The sequence below is a fragment of the Gorilla gorilla genome, chromosome 1 (assembly GCF_029281585.2).
Source record: "Gorilla gorilla gorilla isolate KB3781 chromosome 1, NHGRI_mGorGor1-v2.1_pri, whole genome shotgun sequence".
In the NCBI taxonomy this organism is placed as follows: Eukaryota; Metazoa; Chordata; class Mammalia; order Primates; family Hominidae; genus Gorilla; species Gorilla gorilla.
Genome location: NC_073224.2, coordinates 101,878,209 through 101,903,623, shown reverse-complemented (window position 1 = coordinate 101,903,623; position 25,415 = coordinate 101,878,209). Strand labels below are relative to the sequence as shown.

Below are 25,415 nucleotides of genomic sequence, written 5' to 3'. Positions count from 1 at the left end.
AGCACGGGGTGCTTGGGTCCTTCCCTCAACATCAGAGAAAAGAAAACTGGGCAAAGAAGACATCTCTCTAGTCCCTTGCAGTGTCGGGCTCCAGGCAGGGAGCTACAGTGAGAAACTGAACCCAGGAATAGACAGGGAAGCTTTGCCACCTTGGACAAGTCCCTTTGTCTCTGGGACTTATTTTACTACCTGTAAAATGAAGATAAAAATAGTATCAGATTGATGCAAGGGATAAAATATAGTCATAGACATGTGCTGTATAAAGGGCACGCAAATGAACTGGGTGATGATGGAAAAACAAAAGAGGTGCAGAATGTGTACAATGGTGCATTGGAGCCAGCTTCAGCCACCTTCTACTGGCTTGCAAGAGCCAACATTTTGCATGTTCAGGGATTTTGCTAGCCAGCTGACATCCCACTGGTAGATTGAAATCAGCCACAGTGGGAATATTTACACTACAGAAATGGTCAAACACTACAAATCAGGGCTGTTTTTCCCCTTCCAGGGAGCTGATTGTTAAACATTTGCCAGCATGCGACTGTGTATAATGAGTAAGAGTAATGCAACGGGAGGCAATTTGTTCTTGCTTCAAACACATTCGCCATAACTTAATACATCCAAATGACTGCTAACTGCTTCATGACAATAAGCTTAGGAGGTCATATTGTTTTCTAACACATAAACTTTCTTCATTGTCACAAACATGTATTGAGACCTACTGATATGGTTTGGATGTTTATCCCCTCCAAATCTCATGTTGAAATGTGATCCCCAATGTTGGAGGTACAGCCTGATGGGAGGTGTTTGGGTCATGGGGCCAGAACCCTCATGAATGGCTTGGTGCCATCCCAGTGGTAATGAGTGAGTTCTCTCTCTGTTAGTTCACAGGACAGCTGGTTGTTTCAAGGAGCCTGGCACCTCCTGCTGTCTCTCTTGTTCCCTCTCTCACCATGTGACACGCCTGCTCCCCCTTTGCCTTCAGCCATGAGCGGAGGCTTCCTGAGCCCTCACCAGAAGCAGAACAGATGCTGGTGCCATGCTTGTATAGCCTGTAGAACTCTTTACTTCATAAATTACTCAGTCTCAGGTACTCCTTTATAGCAATGCAAAACCGACTAATATACCTCTACTATGTGCAATGTACCAAAGACTCAAAAGGAAAAAAACCTTTCCTTACTTGCTCACAGCGTGGTGGAGGAGTGAGAAAGTGTACACTGTGGAGCATTCTGGAAATGGAAGTGGAGTGCCCCTTGCTCTGCTCAAGTTGTAGGGGTCCAAGCCCAAGCAACTAGGAAGGGCACTTTAGGCAGCATGAATGGCACATGCAAAGATACAGAGGCTTGATTGCTAAGGCAACTTTTAAAAATTCCTCTCTGAGAATTAACTTTGGTAAGTTTTAGAATTATTACATTACAGGACTATTTTTCCTGGCCATAAGATGTCTCCTTCACCAGAGTTTAGTACCAAATTCCCTTTGGTCGTTTCCAAAACCCAAATGCACTTTTGGGGATGAGAATTTGGCAGAGTTGAGGGCAGGTCCTCAAAGCAAAGAGGAGCTCCCAAAGCCATTTGATAAAGGCAACAGCCCTGAAGTGCCTCAGCCCAAATGCCCAAGGTGACTACTTTAGGTTACAGCAGACAGTTGGATGCACAAGACCATTTCAGTTCCCATCTCATTATTCAATAATGCTTTACCAGGAACAATAAGATGCCAACTTTTTCCTGTTAAGACACGTCCATGTCTCTGCCTTGGAGAATGCCAGGATTTGAATTTTGAAAATGAAGACAAAAAGAAGAAAGAAAATATCCAAAAGCATCCAGGCAAAAAAAGAAGGTTACCTTCAAAGGAACAAAAGTCAAGGTGACCTCATACTCTCCAGACAGTGGAACCAGGTCATGAAACTTATGCCAACCAAGTCATTGTCCAAATATAGAGGCAAGAGAATGTCATTCTCTCATACATATAGGTTCAGAAAATAGATCATGGCTGGGCGCAGTGGCTCACACCTCTAATCCCAGCACTTTAGGAGGCCGAGGCAGGCTGATCACTTGAGGTCAGAAGTTTGAGACCAGCCTGGCCAACATGGTGAAACCACATCTCTACTAAAATACAAAAATTAGCTGGATGTGGTGGCACATGCCTGTAATCCCAGCTACTCAGGAGGCTGAGGCAGGAGAATCACTTGAACCCAGGAGGCAGAGGTTGCAGTGAGCCGAGATCATGCTGCTGCACTGCAGCCTGAGCGACAGAGCAAGACTCTGTCTCAAAAAAAAAAAAAAAAATCATCTACATACCATTTTCAAAAAATTTTTCAAGACACATCAACTATCTGGAGAGGAATCAAAATACAAAATTCAAAAATGGGGAAGTTGAGGTACTATAAAAGGATTGAAAATGAGCAATAAACCGGTGAAGTCTAAATTATAAATTATTGTTGTAAATTTGGTTTAAAGTTGGATGTTAGTCATTTGTGTGAAATTCTAGAACAGGCAAAACTAATCTATGGTGAAAGAATTCAAAACAATTGTTTCTGGGAAAGCAGGGATTGAGTAGGACGAGTTAAAAGGAAACCTTCTGAAATAATGAAAATGTGTTCTATCATGATAAGGGTTTGTGTTATACAGGTGTGCACATTTGTCAAAACTCATTGTACTGTACTCTTCAGGTCAGTACATTTCACCGTATGTGATTATACCTGAATTTAAAAAATAAATATGTTAACAATATTGAGCCAGGTGCGGTGGCTCATGCCTGTAATCTCAGCACTTTGGGAGGCTGAGGTGGGCGGATCACTTGAGGTCAGGACTTTGAGACCAGCCTGGCCAACATGGTGAAACCCCATCTCTACTAAAAATACAAAAAGTAGCCGGCTGTGGTGGCACGTGCCTGTAATCCCAGCTACATGGGAGGCTGAGGCACAAGAATCGGTTGAACCTGGGAGGCAAAGGTTGCAGTGAGCCGAGATCACACCACTGCACTCCAGCCCAAGCAACAGAGTGAGACTCCAACTCAAAAAAATAAACAATATTGAGTCTTCCAATATATGAATGTAGTATAATCTCTTTGCTTATTTAGTCTTTTAATTTCTCTTAGCAATGTTTTGTCATTTTCAATGTACAGATGTTATGTCTTCTATCAGATTTATCCCTATTTCATATTTTGATGGTATTGTAATTGGCATTATTTATCTCAATTTGATTGCTCATTGCTAAGAAATAGAAATATTGACTTTTGTATATTGACCTTGCAACTTTATTGAACTCACTTATAAGTTCTAGTAGCTTTTTTGGAGAATCCATCCAATTTTCTACATAGATGATCACGTCATCTATGAATAAAAGGAGTTTTATTTCTTCCTTCCCAATTTAGATGGCTTTTTTTTTTTTTTTCTCTTATTGCACTGGCTAGAACCTCCAGTAGAATGTCGAATAGGTGATAAGAACAGACATCATTGCCTTATTCCCAGTCTTAGGGGGAAAACATTTAGTATTTCACCATTAAGTGTGTTGTTAGCAGTAGGGCTTTTACAGATATTCTTTATGAGGCTGAGTATATTCCGTCTACATTAAGCCATTTTTGCATTGCTGTAAATACTTGAGACTGGGTAATTTATAAAGAAAAGAGGTTTAATTGGCTCACTGTTCTGCAGGCTTTACAGGAAGCATGGTGCTGGCATCTGCTCAGTTTCAGGGGAGGCTTCAGGAAGCTTACAATCATGGCAGAAGGCAAAGGAGGAACAGGCATGTCATATGGCAAGAGTAGGAGCAAGAGAGAGGGAGAGTATGGGGAAGGTGCCATACACTTTTTTTTCTTTTAATGAATCCAGACAAGGTTTCACTATGTTGCCCAGGCTAGGCTGGTCTCAAACTCCTGGGCTCAAGTGATCTTCCTACCCTGGCCTCTGCCACACACTTTTAAACAAACAGATCTCGTGTGAACTCAGAACAAAAGCTCACTTATGACTAAGTTGATGGCCCAAGCCATTCAAAAGGGATCTGCCCCCATGATTGAAACACCTCCCACTAGGCCCCAGCTCCAACACTGGGATTACATTTCAACATGCGATTTGGGTGAGGACAAATATACAAACTATATCACCGTCCTATTTCAAGCTTGCTGACAGATTTCATCAAATGTGAATACAGGATTTGTACCAAATTAGTCATTAGGAAAATACAAATAAAATACCAATGAGGGCCAGGCGCAGTGGCTCACGCCTGCAATCCCAGCACTTTGGGAGGCTGAGGCAGGCAGATCACTTGAGGTCAGGAGCTCGAGACCAGCCTGGCCAACATGGTAAGACCTCGTCTCTACTAAAAATACAAAAATTAGCCCAGCATGGTGGCATGTATCTGTAGTCCCAGCTACTCGGGAGGCTGAGGCAGGAGAATCACTTGAACCTAGGAGGTGAAGGTTGCAGTGAGCCAAGATCATGGCACTGCACTCCAGCCTGGGTGACAGAGTAACAGAGTAAGACTCTGTCTCAAAAAAAAAAAAAAAAAAAAGTCAATGACATACCACTACATACTTACTATAATGGCTAAAAGGTAAAAGACTCATCATATAAAGTATTGGTAAGAATGCACACCAACTGTAACTCTCATTCACAATTGGTGGGACTGTGGTACAACCACTTTGGAAAACAATTTGGCAGGGATTTCTTAAAAAGTTAAAAAGGTAAGCCAGGAGCAGTGGCACACGCCTGTAATCCCAGCACTTTGGGAGGCTGAGGCAGGTGGATCACCTGAGGTCAGGAGTACGAGACTAGCCTGGCCAACATGATGAAACCCCGTCTCTACTAAAAATACAAAAATTAGCCAGGCATGGTGGCACATGCCTGTAATCCCAGCTACTTGGGAGGCTGAGGCAGGAGAATCGCTTGAACCTGGGAGGCAGATGTTGCAGTGAGCTGAGATCGTGCCATTGCACTTCTGCCTGGGCAACAAGCGTGAAACACAGACTCAAAGAAAAAAAAAAGAAGAAGTTAAAAAGGTAGGCCGGGTGCAGTGGCTCATGCCTGTAATCGCAACACTTTGGGAGGCCAAGGCAGATGGATCACCTGAGGTCAGGAGTTTGAGACCAGCTTGACCAACATGGTGAAACCCTGTCTCTACTAAATACAAAAAATTAGCCAGGCATGGTAGCAGGTGCCTGTAATCCCAGCTACTTAGGAGGCTGAGGCAGGAGAATCACTTGAACCCAGGAGGCAGATGTTGCAGTGAGCTGAGTTTGCACCACTGACTCCAGCCTGGGCAACAAGAGCAAAACTCCATCTCAAAAAAAAAAAGTTAAGACCAGGCATGGTGGCTCACACCTGTAATCCCAGCACTTTGGGAGGCCGAGGTGGGCAGATCACCTGAGGCCAGGAGTTCGAGATCAGCCTGACAACATGGCGAAACCCCATCTCTACTAAAAATACAAAAATTAGCCTGGCATGGTGGTGCATGCCTATAATCCCAACTACTCGGGAGGCTGAGGCAGGAGAATCATTTGAACCCGGGAGGTACAGACTGCAGTGAGCCAAGATCATGCCATCACACTCCTGCCTCGGCAACAAGACCAAAACTGTCTCAAAAAAAAAAAATGTTAAAAAGGTGGCTGGGCATAGTGGCTCATGCCTATAATCCCAGCACTTTGGGAGGATGAGGCAGGCCTCAGCCTGCCAAACTCCTGGGCTCAGGAATGCTTGAGCCCAGGAGTTTGAGACCAGCCTGAGCAACATGGAGACAGCTTGTCTACAAAATACAAAAAAATTTAGCCAGGCATGGTGGTTTATGCCTGTAGTACCAGCTACTTGGGAGACTGAGATGGGAGGATCACTTGAGCCCAGGGGGGTCGAGGCGGCAGTGAGCCATGATCATGCCACTGCACTCCATCCCGAGCAACAGAATGAGACACAGTCTCCAAAAATAAAGTTAAGCCACGCCCGATGGCTCATGCCTGTGGTCCCAGCACTTTAGGAGGCTAAGGCAGGCAGATTGCTTGAGCCCAGGAGTTCGAGATCACCCTGGGCAACATGGCAAAACCCAGTCTCTATGAAAAAACACAAAAAGTAGTTGGGCATGGTGGCAGGCACCTGTAGTCCCAGCTACTCAGGAGGCTGAGGCAGAAGAATCGCTTGAGCCCAGGAGGTGGAGGTTGCAGTGAGCTGAGATCCTGTCACTGCATTCCAGTCTGGGCGACAGAGCAAGACTCTGCCTCAAAAACAAAAGTCGGCCGGGTGTGGTGGCTCACGCCTGTAATCCCAGCACTTTGGGAGGCTGAGGCGGGTGGATCACCTGAGGTTGGGAGTTTGAGACCAGCCTGACCAACATGGAGAAACCCCGTCTCTACTAAAAATACAAAATTAGCCGGGCTTGGTGGCACATGCCTGTAATCCAAGCTACTCAGGAGGCTTAGGCAGGAGAATCGTGTGAACCCGGGAGGCAGAGGTTGCGGTGAGCCGAGATTGCGCCATTGCACTCCAGCTTGGGCAACAACAGCGAAATTCCATCTTAAAAAAAAAAGTTGAAAAGATATTTACCTGAGAGAAATGAAAGCACATGTCCACACAAAGACTTATACATGTTGTACATCAATGTATATAGTTGCTTTATTTGTCATATCCAAACACTAGGAACAACCTAAATGTTCATCAACAGGTGAACTGGTAAACAACTGTGGTATATTCTTACCACATACCAATAAGAAAAAGGAATGAACTACTGATACCACCAGTAATGTGGATGAACCTCAAAATAATTATGCTCAATGAAAAGAAACCAGACAACAAAGAATATATACTGTTCTTTGTATAAAACTTTATTAATCTTTTTTTTTTTGAGATGGAGTCTGGCTCTGTCACCCAGGCTGGAGTGCAGTGGCACGATCTCAGCCCACTGCAACCTCCGCCTCCCTGGTTCAAGAGATTCTCCTGCCTCAGCCTCCCACGTAGCTGGGACTACAGGCATTCGCCACCACACCTGGCTAATTTTTAGTAGAGATGGGGTTTCACCATGTTAGCCAGGCTAGTCTTGAACTCCCGACCTCAGGTGATCTGCCCCCCGTTGAGCTCTGAAAGTGCTGGGATTACAGGCGTAAGCCACTGCATCTGGCGAAATTTTATTATTCTTTATACAAAATCCTTGAAAATATAAACATCCATAGAGACAGAAAGCAGACCAGTGGTTGCTTGGGGGTGAGGGTGGGGAATCAGGGAGAGGCGAGAGGAGGAATTACAAGGGGACATGAGGAAATGTTTGAGAGTGATGAATACGTCCATAGTGATTGTACTGTGGTTTCACAGATGTATACATATGTCAAAACTCAGTAAACTGTACTTTTTTTTTTTGAGACGGAGTCTTACTCTGTTGCCCAGGCTAGAGTGCAGTGGCGCCATCTTGGCTCACTGGAACCTCCACCTCCTGACTCAAGTGATTCTCCTGCCTCAGCCACCCAAGTAGCTGGGATTACAGGCACGTACCACCATGCCCAGCTAATTTTTGTATTCTAATAGAGACGGGGTTTCACTGTGTTAGCCAGGCTGGTCTCGAACTCCTGACCTCAAGTGATCCACCCGCCTCAGCCTCCCAAAGTGCTGGGATTACAAGTGTGAGCCACCGTACCCCACCTAAATTGTACATTTTAAATATATGTAGTTATTATATTTTAATTATAGCTCAATAAAGTTGTTTAGAAATATAATAATAAATTTTTAAAGAGGCTGTTAGTGTTACAAATCATGATTAAAATAACATATACATACATTCATGGGTGGGTAATAAATAAAAAAAGAAGTAGTAAAATAACAGACACATAATATTAAAAATAACTTGGCCAGGCATGGTGGCCCATGCCTGTAATCCCAGCACTTTGGGAGGCCAAAGTGGAAGCTTCGTTTGAAGCTAGAAGTTCAAGACCAGCCCTGGCAACATAGTGAGACCCCATCTCTACAAAAAAAATTTAAAATTAGCCAAGCATGGTGGCGCATACCTTAGTCCTAGCTACTCCAGAGGCTGAGGTGGGAGGATCACTTGAGTCCAGGAGTTTGAGGCTGCAGTGCGCTATAATCATGCCACTGCATTCCAGCCTGGGTGACAGAGGGAGACCCTGTCTTAAAGAAAAAAATAAATAAGTAGCTTTATACTCTGAGATTATAACCACAGACAAAGTGAGCAAAGACTATAGGTTGAGTATCCCTTATCCAAAATGCTGGGGACCAGAAGTGTTTTGAATTTCTGATCTTTATTTTAAAATATTTGCATTATACTTACCAGTTAAGCATCCCAGATCCAAAAACACAAAATACAAAATGCTCCACTCATCATTTCCTTTGGGCGTCATATCAGCCCTCAAAAAGTTTTGGACTTCGGAGCACCTCAGGTTTCAGATTTTTGGACTCAGGATGGTCAACCTGTAGCAGTAAAGTGGGGAGAATGTCTTGAAATAAAAAGCAGCTAAGGCTCTCATCATAACATATAGTGTCAAAAGTGAGGGTTATTCTTGGTTTTTATATTTAGGGAAATATCAGTTAAAAAAAATTATGAGCTGGGCGCAGTGGCTCATGCCTGTAATCCTAGCACTTTGAGAGGCCAAGGCAGGAGGATCACTTGGGCCCAAGACTTCAAAACCAGCCTGGGCAACACAGCGAGACCCCATCACTAAAAAAAAATTTTTTTTTAATTATCTGGGCATGGTGGTACACACCTGTGGTCCCAGCTACTCAAGAAGCTGAGATAGGAAGATCACCTGGGGTCAGGAGGTTGAGACTGCAGTGAGCTGTAATTGCACCACTGCACTCCAGCCCAGGTGACAGCGCAAGACCTTGCTTAAAAAAAAAAAAATTATGAGGCTGGGCGCAGTGGCTCACGCCTGTAATCCCAGCACTTTGGGAGGCCGAGACAGGTGGATCACCTGAGGTCAGAAGTTCGAGACCAGCCTGGCCAACATGATGAAACCTCGTCTCTACCAAAAATACAAAACTTAGCTGGACGTGATGGCGGGAGCCTGTAATCCCAGCTACTCGGGAGGCTGAAGCATTGAACCTGGGAGGTGGAGGTTGCAGTGAGCTGAGATTGTGCCACTGCACTCCAGCCTGGGTGACAGAGCGAGACTCCATCTCAAAAAAAAAAAAAATGTTATGAACTTCGAATCCGGCAGACACTGGGCTTCCTATTTTAAAAGGCATCACTACCAACCTGTCACCAGGTAGACAGACCCACTGGCTCCCAAGTCATAATCCTGTGTCTCCTCTAAATACCCAGAGCCAAGAAAGCAGGGCAGCACCCCTCCCGGAGGGCACAGGAGACCCACCAGTCCCTACCCCCCTGTCTGCATCAACCCTTACTCTAGTACCACACTTGATAGGTTCACATCCATCTGGAGCTTTGACCCTCATCGCCTACGAAGGCACAGATTCGCTGGCTTCCAAACTGAGAAGGTACTACCACATTCCCACATGCTGAAGACACCCCCTTCAGGGAAGGCGATAAAACCCAGGGTTTCTGGCACAAGTTTGAACTCCTCCATCTCCCCAGCTGCTGTGGCTAATCGGTCCCCAAGTTCTGTGGAACCTACCCTGTCTAGGATTATTTCTGAAAGGTAAATTCCGTGATGGCAGGGCCCATGTCTCTCTTGCAGCTGTGTCCCTAGCTCCTAGAGCCACAGCACATGCTCAGGAAGTGGGTGTGATTGAATGCATGGTGAGACAGGACTACAGAAGACATGCTGGAATCAAGCAGATAATGATGTCATGCAGTAGGTGTTTCCTCACCTCCAACCCGGAGGTTCTGACAGGGCTCCTGTGCCCGGAACCTCTGCTCCCCTTCAGGCAGTGAGCCAGTTTCACTGATGGGAATATGCCCGGTATCAGGTGGGCTGGGTCAGAAACAAGGTTGAATGCCACCACAAACCCATCTGCTTTCCAGTGACCCTCTCTCCTTCAGCCTGTGCTACTTCTTGCTTGGAATCTTGCAGAAGCCTCTTAGCTGGCCCCATGGACTCTATGTTCTCCCTGGTTTGATTGGGTCCTTCCTGCCCTTCTTTTTTTCTCAGAGATAGTCTCACTGTGTCGCCCAGGCTGGAGTGCAGTGGCAAGATCTCTGCCTCCCAGGTTCAAGCAATTCTCCTGCCTCAGCCTCCTGAGTAGCTGGGATTACAGGCACCTGCCACCATGCCCAGCTAATTTTTGTATTTTTAGTAGACGGGGTTTTGCCATGTTGGCCAGGTTGGTCTTGAACTCCTGACCTCAAATGATCCACCCTCCTCTGCCTCCCAAAGTGCTGGGATTATAGGCATGAGCCACCCCACTCCAGCCCCTAATCGACTTCTTTATACTCGTTAAGGTTTGTAACCCAAAAACTTTGCCTCCCACATTCATCAGAGTTGGCCCCAGTGACTTTTGGACATTTCCATGACTGGGATTGTTCACAATCATTTGCTCCCAGCTCCAGAGAGGGATTTCCAAGCAGCAATGGCAGTGCCCCTGGGACAAGGGGTCAGTGCTCACCCGGGCACGGCAGGCCTGGGTGTCATGGAAGCCCACCCTCCTTCCCAGAGAACTGAAGTTGTCTTTGGCACTGCCTTCAGGTTCCTGGGCACCTGGAGGGTGTCTATTTCTCATTGAGGTCAAGAGTTCCTTAAGCAACAGTCCTGTGACCTGTTCATCTTTATGTCCCCAGTGCCTGGCACCCAGCAAGGATGATGGCAGCAGGGCAGAGGAGATCTGGGCAGAAACAAGATTCAGTCTGCGTCACACTGAAAGTGTAATTTCTTTGGCTGTCCCCTTATCTGTGAGAACAGAATTTGTGGGAGGATTACGAAGCCAGGGCCAGAGTTGGAGGGCTTAGGCTTGGCCTGGGGACAGCAAGGAGCCTTGGGACTTTGTACCACAACCATAGGAATGTGCAGAAGGGGCCTGGTCAGGAGTCAAGTGGCCTGGGTTCCACACAGCACTGACACTTACTAAGCCCTCTAACCCTGGAGAAGTTGTTTCACTTCTTTGAGTTCTTGGCATCTGCTAAATGCGATGAAAATCCTATCCTCACCCATTTCAGGGGGTAGCTGTGAAGAATCTAGAAGAAATTTGGAAATTATAAAAGGCTATATAAATTACAAGGGCAGGGCCAGGCATGGTGGCTCGCACTTGTAATCCCAACACTTTAGGAGGCCAAGGTGGGAGCATTGCTTAAGTTCAGGAGTTCAAGACCAGCCTGGGCAACATAGCGAAACCCTGTCTCTACTAAAAACAAAAAAAATTAGCCAAATATAGTGGTGTGTGCCTGTAGACCCAGCTACTTGGCAGGCTGAGGCAGGATTGCTTGAGCCCAGGAGGTCAGGCTGCAATGAGCTATGATCACACCACTGCATGCCAGCCTGGGTGACAGAATAAGACCCTGTCTCAAAGAAAAAAAAAAGCGGGGGGAGGGGGCACTTGCTGGTGGCACTTTCTATGGATCACAGCCTTTCATGGTGCTATCCCAGAGGGTAAGGGCCTCAACCCAATCCCACCTCCAACATAAACAGGCCAGTTGCCTGTGGGGTGCAGCATAGGTCAACCTCTGCAGGATACATTCTAGCCAGGTGGGAGGTAGAACAGGGACCCTCCAGCCACCATGACACCCTAAGGCCTTCTAAACCCCACCCACGCCAGCTTGGCATCAAGGAAATGAGAGACAAGCAGCTCTGAGAGTGTGCTCCAAAGAGGTTTATTAGTATCCACACTGGGGAGCTCTGGGTTCTTGCCCAGAACAAGGGGATGAGAACATCCAGTCAGGATGCAAGGCTGCCACAGGCTGAGGGGACTGGCACTGGGGATACGGCAGGGTTTCGCCTTCAAGCACAGCCAAGACACCCTCCTTTGCCCTTGGAGTCTCCTCCTGAAGAGCATGGCTGTCTTCCCCATGGAGAAAATGAGGTCTCCAGAGGTTTCCTGCCTTGCTCAATATCCACCAACCCCCTCAGAATCTAGACCCCCCTCTGTCTGTTCCTCACCTCAGCCAGGATCGGGGGACACCCCCATTTTGCAGAGTCAGCCCCACCCCCACCTCAGCAGGCCCCAGCTCACTCCTAGAACCTAGTGACTAAAGTCTGGAGCGGATAAATTCTATCAGGTTCTCCAACTGCTCCTCCAGGCGCTGTTCAACTCCATGGTTCTCGATGACCCAGTCAAAGTCCCCGAAGTTGTCCAGGCCACATTCTGACTCAGCGTCGTCCACCCCTGTGAAGGAAGCATGGCGAGGACAGTCCTCAGCCCTCCAGACAGACAGCAGGCATCAAGGCCTGCTAACCCCAACTGGAGTGGGCCCTCCCGGCCTCTCCTCTGCTACCCCAGAGCCAAGGGCTACCCACCCAGAAGGCACCTCCCTACCCCTGAAACACTGTGATGGCAGGTTCAGTAGCCCATAGCCACCTGGGCCCCTCAGCTGATCCCTCCTGACTTAATCCTTCACTTGCTACTGCCTACAGAGGGTGAATCAGGTCATCTAAAACCACACACAACCCAAAAGGGCACTGTGTTTTCATTTTCTGTCAAGCTGGTTGTGTCCTTTTCTATCCCTAAATCTGTCTGATTCAGTCCCCTCAGGAGGCAGCATATGCTGGAGTCAGAAGCAGAGGGTCAGGAGGCCAGCTCCTCCTCTCACTCTTTGTGACCCTGGGAAAGAGACTTCACCTTTCAGGCCACGGCCTCATCCAACCATGGGTAAACTAATAACAGCATCTACCTGCTGAATCTGTTTTGATGGTAAAGTGAGACAGTGCATATAAAATGCTTAGCACAGGCCTGGACATGTGAGTGCCCCAGAAATGAGCAGCATTAGTAGTGGTCATACCCATTGGATCTGAACTGCTCCAAGTCACAGTGATCTAGGGCAGGAAGGAAGCCTGAGCTGTGCTTCTGAAGCCCACAGAGCGGGTCCTGGGCTTGCACCACTGAAGCTCCCAGCAGAACTTCCTCTCCACTACTAATTTCTAACTCCACTACTGTGTTAAACAGAAATGAGCTTTGTCAGGTTTGCCCCTGACCACTGTCAGCCCCTACTGGGCTGGAAAGCAAAGGTGAAGAATCATGGGGGTGGGTCCCAGCCAGACCACCAAAGCAGCCCACTGGCCATGAGAAGATAGCCTAGGTTAAGCCAAGGGAACCTTGACCCTCAGGATTCTGTCCACTATGCTACTCCCTAATCAGGAGGCCTCAGATTCTCCTTTATCATCCCTCATTCACTTCCCCAAGGCCTGCCTGGGAGACAAACCACAGGGTGGGTAGCCTGTGTCCTCCTGTGCCCTACACATAGAGTGGCTCACCTGGCGTGAACACCCAGCCCCGCTGCTGTCGGCTCTGCTCCAACGCTACAACGCGGACTGTCTGCGTCACGGCCCCATAGGCCTCCCGAAACCACTGGATGTCAGACACTCTCCGTGTGTCACTCACTAGCTGCAGGAGAGGGACAGACAGGTGACCAACAGGACAGGATGATAGAAGTGAGGGGAGGTGGGAGGACTACAGAACCCAGGGCAGTGTGGGGTGTGGCTCTACCCCCCCATCATCGTGAGCATGTCAGCAGCTAGACTCACTATTCACGGATTCATTCATTCATTGAACATACGCCACTGAGTGCTGACTACATGTCAGGCAGTGCTGCTGACAAGTTCATTGATCCAATTAAACAAGTATTTTAGTAAGTACCCACTGTATGCTGGTCACTGTGCTAGGTGCTAAGGCTAGAGTGGTAAGCAAAACAGACCCTGTGCCTGCCCTCTCAGAGCTTACAGTCTAGTGGGAGACACTGAACAAGTATTCAGTAATCAAATAACCATGTGATTACAGTGTATGTCAACAAGTGTCTCAACCTCAACACGGCTGAAACTCAACTCCTGATTTCCTCTCCAATCCTGTTCCTCCCCACCTTCCCTGTCTTAGAAAATGATAATTCTATATTTGTCCACCTGCTCAGAACAAAATCCTTGGTATAGTCTCTCACACCCCACAGCCAACCCATGGGCAAATCCTGTTGGTTTTCTCTTCAAAATACATGCAAAATCGACCCCTTCTCTCCACTCTACCTTTGCTCCCCTCTGTGCCCCAACCATAGTCATTTTGTCTGTTACAGAAAGGTCCTGGCCAGGCATGGTGGCTCATGCCTGTAATCCCAGCATTTTGGGAGGCTGAGGTGGGTGGTTCACTTGAGGTCAGGAGTTCGAATTTTGCCAAATGGTAAAACACCGTCTCGACTAAAAATACAAAAAAATTAGTTGGGCATGATGGCACATGCCTGTAATCCCAGCTACTCGGGAGGCTGATGCACAAGAATCGCTTAAACCCACAAGGCAGAGGGTACAGTGAGCTGAGATCGCGCCACCGCACTCCAGCCTTGGTGACAAGAGTGAGACTCTGTCTCAAAAAAAAAAAAAAAAAACCACAGGAAAGTCCTCCACCCGGCCCCTGTGCTTCTGCTCCCATCTTCCCCACAGCAGCTATGGCCAGGCTTCTCAATCTTAAATCAGATCATGTCTCTCCTCTGCTTAGAACCCTGTAGTGACTCCCCATCTCACTCAGAATAAAATCCCAGCTCTCCCAAAGGTCCGCCCTGGGAAGTCTGACCTGACCTTCCACCACTCACCCTCACCCACTCTGGCCACCTGGCTTGTCCTCAGACACACCAGGCACACTCACCACTCAAGCCTCTGCACTTCCTCCTCCCTCTCTCTGGAAAGCTACTTCCCCAAATATCCATTCAGTTATCCCTTATTTCCTTCAGGTCTTGCTCAAACATCATCATATCAGTGTAGCCTTCCCAGGCACCCTTAATAAAACAGCAACGCTTCCCTATCTCTCCTCATATCCTAGGCCTACTTTATTTTACTCCTTAGTATTTACCACTGCCTGATATATTCTGTATTTATTCTGTGCCTATCTCCCCGCCACCCTCAGCTGTAATGTAAGCTCCCTGAAGGAAGAGACTTCATTGCGTTTTTGCACCAATATATCCCCACAACATGCAACCACACCTGGCAGAAGTAGACACTCAATATTCACTGCCAGAATGAATGAGGCAAAAAAGGGGTAGGGTGCTATAGGAGCACCTGCCAGGGAGCACCAGTTAAGACCTGAATATTAGGGAAGGCTTCCCTGTGGAGGTGTCATGTCAACTGAGCTGAAGCTAACCAGGGAAAGAGAAAGAAAGGGCAGTCCAGACAGGTGGAAGGGCATGTGCAAAGGCCCTGATTCCAGGAGTTCGACTGACTTGAGGACCAAGAAGGCCAGTGTTGCTACAGCTTAAGGAGTAAGGAGGCTAAAAAAGTAGCAGAAACTGGATCACACAAGGCCCAGAAGTTCATGTGAAGGATTTTCATTTTGTTCATGAGCACAATGGGAAGCCACCAAAGTATTCTAAACAGAAGAGTGACGTCACCTGGTTCATGTTTTTAAAAGGTCAGTCTGGGCCGCACGCAGTGGCTCACACCTGTAATCCCACTATTTTGGGAGGCCGAGATGGGTGGATCACCTGAGGTCAGGAGTTCAAGACCAGCCTGGCCAACATGGTGAAAACCCGTCTCTACTAAAAATATAAAAATTAGCCAGGCGTGGTGGTGGACACCTGTAGTCCCAGCTGCTTGGGAGGCTGAGGCAGAAGAATCACTTAAACCCAGGAGGCAGAGGTTGCAGTGAGCCAAGGTTGTGCCACTGCACTCCAGCCCAGGCGACAAGTGTGAGACTCCATCTCAAAAATAAATAAATAAATAAATAAATAATAAACGGTCAGTCTGGCTACTGTGTAATGAATAGACCACAGAGGGCAAGAGCCACAGCTAGAGACCAGTGTGGAGGCTACTGCGACTGTCCAGGCCAGAAATGGTGGGGGCTTGGGCCAGGATGGTGGCAGTGGAGACAGAGAGAGATGGACACAGCAAAGAGCTAGGGAAACAGGTGTTCTTCATGCTGCCATGGAGCCCTCTTACCCAGATGGGCTGGGAGATGCCCTCCACAATCTTCCTGCAAAAGAAGCCTGGGTCAGCCTGGCGTTTCTCCTCTCCCCAGCGGATCATGTCCTTCCGAAAGGCCTCCTTGTAGGTGCTGGTGTCCAGGAGTCTCTGGAAGTTCAAGCCATGCTCCTGCCCAAAGAACATTATGTCTATGTCACCGGCCTTTCAACCTCAGTGGTCTCTCCTAAAACAGCGGAAGAGCCATCCCTCACCCTCACCTGCCTCCCCCAAGGCTGATGCAAGGATTAATGAGGTTTCAGCCAGGACAAAGGTCTGCAAGGGAAAGAGCCTCAGCAACTAAGAAATCCCGATCACTGGTAGACAGAAGAAAGGTCTGGGGATAATCCAGAAATTGTTTCAATTTGTCTTTGAAATATGTGGTGTGGTTTCTCTTTTGCAAGTTTTACCTTCCCAATTATTTCTGGCTTAAACTAATCCTGAAATTAGTTTGCATCCCCTGGGCAAAGGCTTAGCCTTCAACTAAAGTGGGAAATCTGAGGGGGGAAAAAAAAAATCCTGCACTCCATGTCCTCCCACTAGCATTGTTTGCCCCCATCCCAAATCCCACGAAGATTGTGTCTCCTTTCTCTCCCCCTTACCCCTTCCCATCCCCAAATTCCTGGCGCCTTTGCTGAAACAGCATCACTCCATCTGGCTCTGGGCACTTGCAAGGCCTCCCACACCCAGAGGACCCCCAGGGCAGGAGAGGTTACTCTGACCACCCTGGGGAACTCCTTTCTCCCCTTTCCAAGCAGAGGGGTCCATCCAAAGGGATCCAGGATAGGAGGGGTCTGAAAAGCATCACCTCGTTCAGGTTCTGGCTCCTCCATGAACTCACTGCAACAAGACCTTCTCCCCTCAGGCTCTCAATTTCTTGATCACCCACCTGCTCCCCTTGCTGCAAGAGGAGGTCAGTAGCCACCTCCTACTCCTGAACCAGTTTCCCTCCAGGAGCGTTGTGGTCTACTTGTTGGTTATATTTCTTCTTGTGACTTAGAAAATCAATGCATGAACATTTCATTTTGGTTTTGTTTTTTAATGGGAGTGGGGGATAGAGTGGTGCTGGACTTCCACAGAGCAAGGGCAGTCTGGCCTATCAGAGTCTTCCACGGAGCTTTTAAAAATGCAAACTGGCCAGGCACAGTGGCTCACGCCTGTAATCCCAGCACTTTGGGAGGCCGAGGCGGGCAGATCACAAGGTCAGGAGTTCAAGACCAGCCTGACCAATATGGTGAAACCATGTCTCTACTAAAAATACAAAACAATTACCTGGGCGTGGTCACGCATGGCTGTAATCCCAGCTACTCAGGAGGCTAAGGCAGTAGAACTGCTTGAACCCTGGGAGGTAGAGGTTGCAGTGAGCCAAGATCGTGCCACTGCACTCTAGGCTGGGCGACAGAGCGAGACTCCGTCTCAAATAAATAAATAAAATAAATAAATAAATAAATAAAAATGCAAACTCCTGCTCCTTCTTCCTCCCGCCCCCCACCCAACCCCACCAGTCTGACTCAGTAGGACAGAAGCAAGACCTATCTGGCAGCTTTGGAAGATCAGTTTTGAAAGTGCTCCTGGGAGGCCTTTGGAAGTGCCTAGGCCCCACTAGGGAAGGCTCAGTGCCTTCCCCTTCACCCCTTCTTTCCTCCCATCCCCCCACCACCACCCCACCACCCTGCAGAGTCGCTCCCAGTCTGTCTCCTGGATACAAAGAAATTCTGTATCCAGTTTCATTTGGGAAAGAATCCTGCTTAAAATTTTTGAAAACCAGGCCAGGTAAAGTAGCTCGCGCCCAAATCCTAGCACTTTGGGAGGCCATAGTGGGAGGATCGCTTGAGCCCAGGAGTTGGAGACCAGCCTGGGTAACATAATGAGACTCCCATCTCTACAAAAAAAAAATTTTAACTTAGCCAGGCATAGTGGCATGCACCTGTATTCCTAGCTACTTGGGAAGCTCAAGTGGGAGGATCACTTGAGCCCAGGAGGTCAAGGCTGCAGTGAGCCATTATGTGCCACTGCACTCCAGCCTGCGCTACAGAGCAAGACCTTGTCTCAAAAAGAAAAAAAAATAAACCACTTAATTTAGTTATTCTTACAATTCCTCAGGCTGCCACCCTATGAATGGGTCTGTTCAGCTGGTGAGAGATGACCCAATGCTTCCCATGGAGGCAAAGACGGCATATAGAAGGGGGGACAATTCATTTTATGTGGTTCCGGAAACCACACTCTGGCCAACTGAGGGGCCAAAGCACACGTCCCAGAAGGGTGCACCTAGAGGTCAAGGGCAAAATGTGGGCAACAAGAGGGCTCTTCACCATGTGGGAGGCTGATCTTGCCTTCCAAGTTCCCTTTCTGAAGTCTAAGATTCTGAGAGTTCCTATTGACTTATTTTTTTTATTCTAACGATCCTATTTTTTTTAATCCATGTGGTTCAAAATTCAAAGATACACATTAATTTACAGTTGAAAATCTCTCTCTCACCCTGTCCCCTCCCTGGGGGCAACCAATGGTATGGTTTCTAACCTGTCTTTCCCATGCAGTGCAGGAACACATCCCAGGCACCTGAAACAGTGCTGAACATGAGACAGGCACCCTGTAAATGTTTGTTAAATAGCCAAATATATGAGCAGATATATTTAGAATTCTTTTACAATTCTTGGTCACAAAGTGCCTCTTCAGTTTTAGACAAATGTAGCATTCTCTACACACTGTTCTACATCTTGGTATAGGCTTTTTTTTTTTTTTTTTTCACTTAATGATATATTTTGACAACTTTTGGGACTAAATTTCTTTTTTGTGTGTTGTTGTTTACTTTAAAAAAAATTTTTTTTAAAGAAACAGAGATGAGGTTTCACCATGTTGGCCAGGCTGGTCTCTAACTCCTGGACTCAAGCAATCCACCTGCCTCGGCCTCCCAAAGTGCTGGGATTACAGGCGTGTGCCACCGTGCTCGGCCTGTACTAAATTTCTAGGAGCAAAGTTCTAGGGGCTGTGTCAGGCCAGCTGAGTGAGAGGGTGGTGTAAGGAGGCACAGGCAGGTCCTTACTAATCACACAGCATCAGAGCTGCCAACTCGAGTGTCGACAGCCTTTCCTGGGCACACCTTCCTGAACTCACTCTGAAGGGAGGGAGGCTATTAGGAAAGAAATATAAGCTGAAAATGCCCCCGAAAGGTCCACTCACAGAAAACCAAGAGCTGGCCACCACCCTGCCAGCAGTGGTGACGGGGATCATGCCAGTGACTCAGGCAGCAGCCACAGCTCCAAAGTCCTGGAGCCGGCCCCGCCTGACACACCAGATGCCACAAAGCACCACCTACCTGAGCATACTGCTCCTTGAGTGGACCAGAGAGCCGGAGGACAGCACAGACATCAGCTCCGAGTCTGCAGGACAGGGAGATCAGAATCCAGTTAGCCTAGAATTTCCAGGAGCTTCCAGGTCCCAGAAAGGGAGTCAAGAGGCCTGTGTTGAAGTCCCATTTCTACTACTGGTATTATGTAACTTTGGTAGGTCTCAATGTCCCTGATCCTATTTCCTCATCAGAAAATGGGGATAACACTTTCTGTTCTGTCTCCCACACAGGATTATTATGAAACTCTAATGAATATAAAACAGCCCTGAAACTAACAGGTAAAACCTATAAAGTGCTAATTACAGTGTGAACAGGCGCGCAATATTCTAGCTGGATTAGGTTATTGCCCAGACCCTAAACTAATTCTCTCACAGCCAGAGGTATCTGTCTCCACTGACTTGGTCACCATAACATATATCATTTATTAATTCACTGGTTGGGCATGGTGGCTCACACCTGTAATCCCAACACTTTGGGAGGCCAAGGCAGGAGGAGTGCTTGAGGCCAGGAGTTCAAGACCAGCCTGGGCAACACAATAAGACCCAGAGATACCATCTCCACCAAAAAATTTAAAAATTAGCTGAGCATGGCAGCATGTGCCTGTACTCCCAGCTACTCCAGAGGCTGAGGTGGGAGCATTCCTGAGCCCAGGAGTTCCAGGCTACAGTGAGCCATGATTGTACCACTGTATGCCAGCCTGGTAGACAGAGTGAGACCCTGTCTCAAAAAAATGAAATAAGAAAAGCAAATTTAAAAAACTGAAACAAAAGCCAGGTGCGGTGGCTCACGCCTGTAATCCCAGTACTTTGGAAGGCTGAGGCAGGCAGATCACCTGAGGTCAGGAGTTTGAGACCAACCTGACCAACACGGTGAAACCCTGTCTCTACTAAAAGTATAAAATTAGCCGGACATGATGGCGCATGCCTGTAATCCCAGCTACTCGGGAGGCTGAGGCAGGAGAATCACTTGAACCCAGGAGGTGGAAGTTGCAGTGAGCCGAGATCGCCCCATTGCACTCCAGCCTGGGCAACAAGAGTGAAAATCCATTTCAAAAATGAAAATAAAAATAAAAATAACTCATTCATTATTTAATTTACTTAACCAAACTTTTTTTTTTTTTTTTTTTTGAGACGGAGTCTTGCTCCACCACCCAGGCTGGAGTGCAATGGCGCGATCTCGGCTCACTGCAATCTCCGCCTCCCAGGTTTGAGCGATTCTCCTGCCTCGGCCTCCCAAGTAGCTGGGATTACAGGCGCCCAAGTAGCTGGGATTACAGGCGCCCGCCACTACACCCGGCTAATTTTTGTATTTTTAGTACAGACGGGGTTTTGCCATGTTGGCCAGGCTGGTCTCAAACTCCTGATCTCATGATCCGCCCGCCTCAGCCTCGCAAAGTGCTGGGATTACAGACGTGAGCCACCGCACACGGCCCTTCTTTTTTTCTCTTTTTTGAGACAGAGTCTCACTCTGTCGTCCAGGCTGCAGTGCAGTGGCGCCATCTCGTCTCACCACAGCCTCTGCCTCCTGGCTTAACCAACCATTTATTGGGTACCATATTTGGATCTAGGTGATACAAATGTGAATGATACATGCTTCCTGTCCTAGCCTTGAGATGCTCACAATACGCTTAACGCACAGGAAGGTAAGTGCTGTTTTTGAGACTGAGTCTCACTCTGTAGCCCAGGCTGGAATGCAGTGGCGCAATCTCAGGTCACTGCAACCTGCACCTCCTGGGTTTAAGCTATTCTCCTGCCTCAGCCTCCCAAGTAACTGGGACTACAGGCCCGCACCACCACGTCCCGCTAATTTTTGTATTTTTAGTAGAGAAGGGTTTTACCATGTTGGTCAGGCTGGTCTCGAACTCCTGAGCTCAAGTGATCCACCCTTCTCGGCCTCCCAAAGTGCTAGGATTACAGGCGTGAGCCACTGCGCCCAGCGATAAGTGTTCTTTGTTTTGTTTTGGTTTGGTTTTTTAAGAGTCAGGGTCTTGCTGTCACCCAGGCTAGAGTGCAGTGGTATAATCACAGCTCACTATAATCTTGAACTCCTGGGCTCAGGCAATCCTCCCACCTCAGCCTCCTGAGTATCTGGGATTACTGGCATGCACCACCACACCCAGCTAATTTTTTTTTATCTTTTGTAGAGAGGGGGTCTCACTATGTTGCCCTGGCTGTAAGTGTTCTTATTTTCATGTTTCAGATGAGGAAGCTGAGGTTGTGAAAGGAGGATTGACTCCCCCAAAGCAACACTGCAAGTAGTGAAGCCAAGATTGGTAAAATAAATATAGCCAACATTTAGTTCCTGCACCTCTGCTAGGTGCCAATAATTATTCTAAGCCCTTCACACACATTATCTCATTTAATCCCCACAACCACCCTATTATCATCCCCATTTTACAGATGACAAAACTGAGACGCAGGCCAGGTGTGGTGGTGGTTCACGTCTGTAATCCCAGCACTCTGGGAGGCCGAGGCGGGCAGATCACCTGAGGTCAGGAGTTCCAGACCAGCCTGGCCAACATGGTGAAACCTGTCTCTACTAAAAATACAAAAGTTAGCTGGGCATGGTGGCACACACCTGTAATCCCAGCTACTCGGGAGGCTGAGACAGGAGAATCGCTTGAACCCAGGAGACAGAGGTTGCGGTGAGCCGCAACCTGGGTGCGCTCCAGCCTGGGTGACAGAGCAAGACTCCGTCTCAAAAAAAAAACATGAGGCACAGAGTGAATGAGAGATGTGTACAAGATCACACACTAATCAACAGTGAGCCAGGGTTTGCATCCCAGCAGTCTAATTCCAGAGCCTGTGCTTCGGACCACTATTTGACGTCAGGGTTTGGAGGTGAGGAGAAATGCAACTTAGGAAAAGGTGGTGAGATACTTAGTGATGAAAAATTCAGGTGGTGACCTCTGCTCTGGGCTCTCCCACACGTTCGTAGAACCCCTGTGGTACCCAAAAGCAGCTTCCTGGTACCCCCACCACACTGGCCTTCAAGAGGAGAGGAGCCCCACTCCACTTTCTCCCCAACCTCTGCTCTCCTAGCCCAGGTCTCGCAAAATGCTCCTGCACAGAAGATCTTGCTTTGACAGAAAACACTGTGCAAAAGGTATTATTATTTGGGGAGGCAGCCAGATAAAAAAGAAAGAAACCAGTCCTTGGCGCAAGATAAAGCTGAATTTGTTTGGGTTTTTTTTCTTTTTGTTTCAATTATATATTAATTGCTGAGATGCCCATCATGAACCACAAAGCTGAATTTGAATCCTGGATTTGCCACTTACTTTGTGACCAGCAAGGGTTTTGTGTTGTTGTTAACTTCGTATGTTATTTTATTTTACTTCGAGACAGGGTCTCAGGCTCTGCTGCACGGACTGGAGGACAGTAGCATGATTACAACTCACTGCAGCCCCCAGGCTCAAGCGATCCTCCCACCTCAGCCTCCTGAGTAGCTGGGACTAGAGGTGCTCGCCATCGCACTAGGCTAACTTTTCCATTTTTTTGTAGAGACTAGGGTCTTACTGTGTTGCCCAGGCTGGTCTCCACTACTGGGCTCTCAAGCGATCCTCGCACCTCTGTCTCCCAAAGTGCTGGGGTGACAGACATGACCACCACACCCGGCCTGTTTAACTTTTTAAGAGCCTCAGTTTCTTCACCTGTGAAATGGAGATGCTAATAATGGCACACAGTACCTAACAAAGAGGTGAAGAGGGTTTTTTGTTTTGTTTTGTTTTGTTTTTTTAAGACAGGGTCTCGCTCTGTCGCCCAGGCTGGAGTGCAGTGGCCAATCTCGCCTCACTGCAACCTCCGCCTCCCGGGCTCAAGCGATTCTTCTGCCTCAGGCTCCTGAATAGCTGGGACTACAGGCACGCGTCACCACGCCCAGCTACTTTTTGGATTTTTCGTAGAGGCGGGGTCTCGCCATGTTGCCCAGGCTGGTATCCAACTCCTGGTATATAGAAAGTGCCTTGGTAGGAACCATTATTAATGCTTCTCAGAGAGACCTGCAGCTGAAGGTCTTTGGAGAGGTGGTCACCTGCTTCTTTGAGGCTTGCCTGTGTAGACTACTGTTTTATGTAATGGTGGCATTCCACCTTCCCCAGCCCAGCGCTCCTCCTGCCTTGCAAACGGACGGCCCCTACTCCAAAGCTCACTCCGTGACACCCAAAAGCACTCCTCGTGTCACATGATGCGGAGAGCTCCCCCTTCCACCTTTCCCGCCTCACAGACACCTGCTCTGCAGCGCCTCGGTCACGAAGTCCTTCCCGGATTTCCTCTTGCCGCTGAACAGCAGTACCAGCCGCGGGGCGCCTCCCAGCGGGGCCATGGGGCCGCCACGCCTCGCGATGCCTGAAGCTGACACTTCTCCCTACCCCTAAAATCGGGACACCGCGCGGAATGGACGCGGCCACTAAGCGGAGCGGCAACAAGGAGCAATCGCGCCCCTCCTCGCCGTAGCTGCGAACAGGGCTGACCGCCCGCGACCGTGCCCTCAGCTCATGTCCAAACAGATATGGGGAGAAAAGGGTGAGACACGCGGAGAGAAAGGCGGTTCCTTCACAGGGCAGCCTCCCCTCGTGAAGCTCCCCCACCCGAACTCACTTAGAACAGTCCAGCCCCGCCCAGAACCTTCGCTCACAGCCGGGCCTGCTTAACTGACACCCGGGGAGGAACCGGACGCGACTACCTTCCTCCGAGGGGGGTGACGTCTGAAATTTCCTGAGGTGAACCCCATATTCCCTTCCGCGCAGCCCTAAAACTTTAGGAAAAAAAATCTCTGGAGTGAGATCACGTTGGAGACGTTTTGGAAACTGCCTTTTTGCCTGTGCGTTATAGTACATGTGCCACAGCAAATCTGCGCGCGCCCCAGAGTGGGAATGGGTCTTCCTGGGGGCGAAAGGCAGCCCTGACGCGAGCTGCGTGTCTGGCCACGTCATGTCGGGGGAGGAGCAGAATCGCGCACACGATATTTTATTGTCAAGCAGATTTTATAACCCGAGACGTCACTAAGATGTGGCCCTTTAAGCCCGGCGAGAAACCTTTGATTGCTTTTCTAGCCGCAGCCTCCGGCCCAAAGGTTTTCGGAAGCAAACGGCGTGGGTGACATCAATAGTAAGGGAGCGTTGAATCCCTAGATGAGATTGCCTGGTTTCATCCGAAGTCTGGCTCCCAGCCAGGAGTTTGAGAGGCAGGATAAGAATAATCTGTCCTTTCCCTGAATCCCCGGTTCTGCCTCTTCCCGCAGTAGCTGACGGGTTGCCCCAGCTGAGTACGTCGAGTTGTTTTTGGCTATGACTTGCCGTCCTGCATTTTTCTGAGCATGTCAGAACAGAGCCTGCAACTCATTACTGCCTCCACTAGAGAAAAAGTGTAGTGTAGAGACTTAGGGAGAAACCATTAATTTCCTGAATGTTGAAAAGAGGCACAAGAGAGTGGTCAGATGCAAAAAGAACAGACTTAAGGAGGTGGTTTTTTTGTTTTTTTGGGTTTTTTTTTTTTTCAGCAACCCAGAAAACACTGCACTCATCAACGCCCTAGAAGGCAGCACAGAGTGGATTTTCAGTCCCAGCTTGGACACTTAGCAAGTCACTCTGAGTTTACCACTGATAAGGCCCACTTCCCAGGGTTATAATAAGACAGGAATGAAGAAAATATATGACAAGGTACAATAAAATACTTTGTAAGTTCTCAAGTATCATCCAGATGTAAGGGGTTGTTATTTATTCTTAGCACTTCGTCATTCAACACAGAATCAGATTTTCCAGCTCATCTTCAATAAACATGTATTTGGGCCTCCACGGAAAGTCCAAATCTCCTGTTTTACCTGAGTCACATGGAAGGAGTCAGCACTTATTCCCGGAGTCTCTTTCCTCACCTGACCCAATGCACGCCCCTTACCTCCCTCTCTGACTCTGAGATCCAGCTCCCTGAATACCTAGTGAGCGATCAGAAAACTTCCCCCAGGCTCACGCCTGTAATCTCCGCACTTTGGGAGGCCAAGGCGGATCACCTGAGGGCAGGAGTTCGAGACCAGCCTGGCCAGCATGGTGAAACCCCATCTCTACTAAAAATACAAAAATTAGCTGGATAGCTGGACGTGGTGGCGGGCACCTGC

General features: G+C 48.2%; 1 protein-coding gene across 4 annotated transcripts; it reads right to left on the bottom strand.

The window, feature by feature from the left end:
• Positions 1–11,669: 11,669 nt before the first annotated feature.
• On the bottom strand, positions 11,670–23,938 carry PMVK (phosphomevalonate kinase). Of its 4 annotated transcripts, XM_055360683.2 has the most exons (6): positions 23,533–23,550; positions 19,275–19,338; positions 17,231–17,299; positions 15,938–16,090; positions 13,283–13,412; positions 11,670–12,197 (listed from the first exon to the last, which is right to left on the bottom strand). In XM_055360683.2, exons 3-6 carry the CDS (start codon positions 17,246–17,248, stop codon positions 12,061–12,063), a joined length of 438 nt encoding a protein of 145 aa, XP_055216658.1. In that variant the 5' UTR covers positions 17,249–17,299; positions 19,275–19,338; positions 23,533–23,550; the 3' UTR covers positions 11,670–12,060. The 4 variants fall into 4 exon arrangements, with proteins under 4 accessions (XP_055216658.1, XP_004026885.3, XP_063550708.1 ...); XM_004026836.5 differs by lacking the exon at positions 17,231–17,299 and having other exon boundaries at positions 23,533–23,938; XM_063694638.1 differs by lacking the exons at positions 17,231–17,299; positions 19,275–19,338 and having other exon boundaries at positions 23,533–23,925.
• Between the last annotated feature and the right edge of the window lie 1,477 nt (positions 23,939–25,415).

Bases quoted from the DNA above. Each gene is read 5' to 3' on its own strand.
- PMVK (XM_004026836.5), bottom strand. From the start codon at position 23,627: ATGGCCCCGCTGGGAGGCGCCCCGCGGCTGGTACTGCTGTTCAGCGGC. The intron at 19,339-23,532 runs GTGTCTGTGAGG...CCTGTCCTGCAG, and splicing joins ACCGAGGCGCTGCAGAGCAG to ACTCGGAGCTGATGTCTGTG. The intron at 13,413-15,937 runs GTAAGAGGGCTC...CCTCTCCTGCAG, and splicing joins GCATCTCCCAGCCCATCTGG to CTAGTGAGTGACACACGGAG.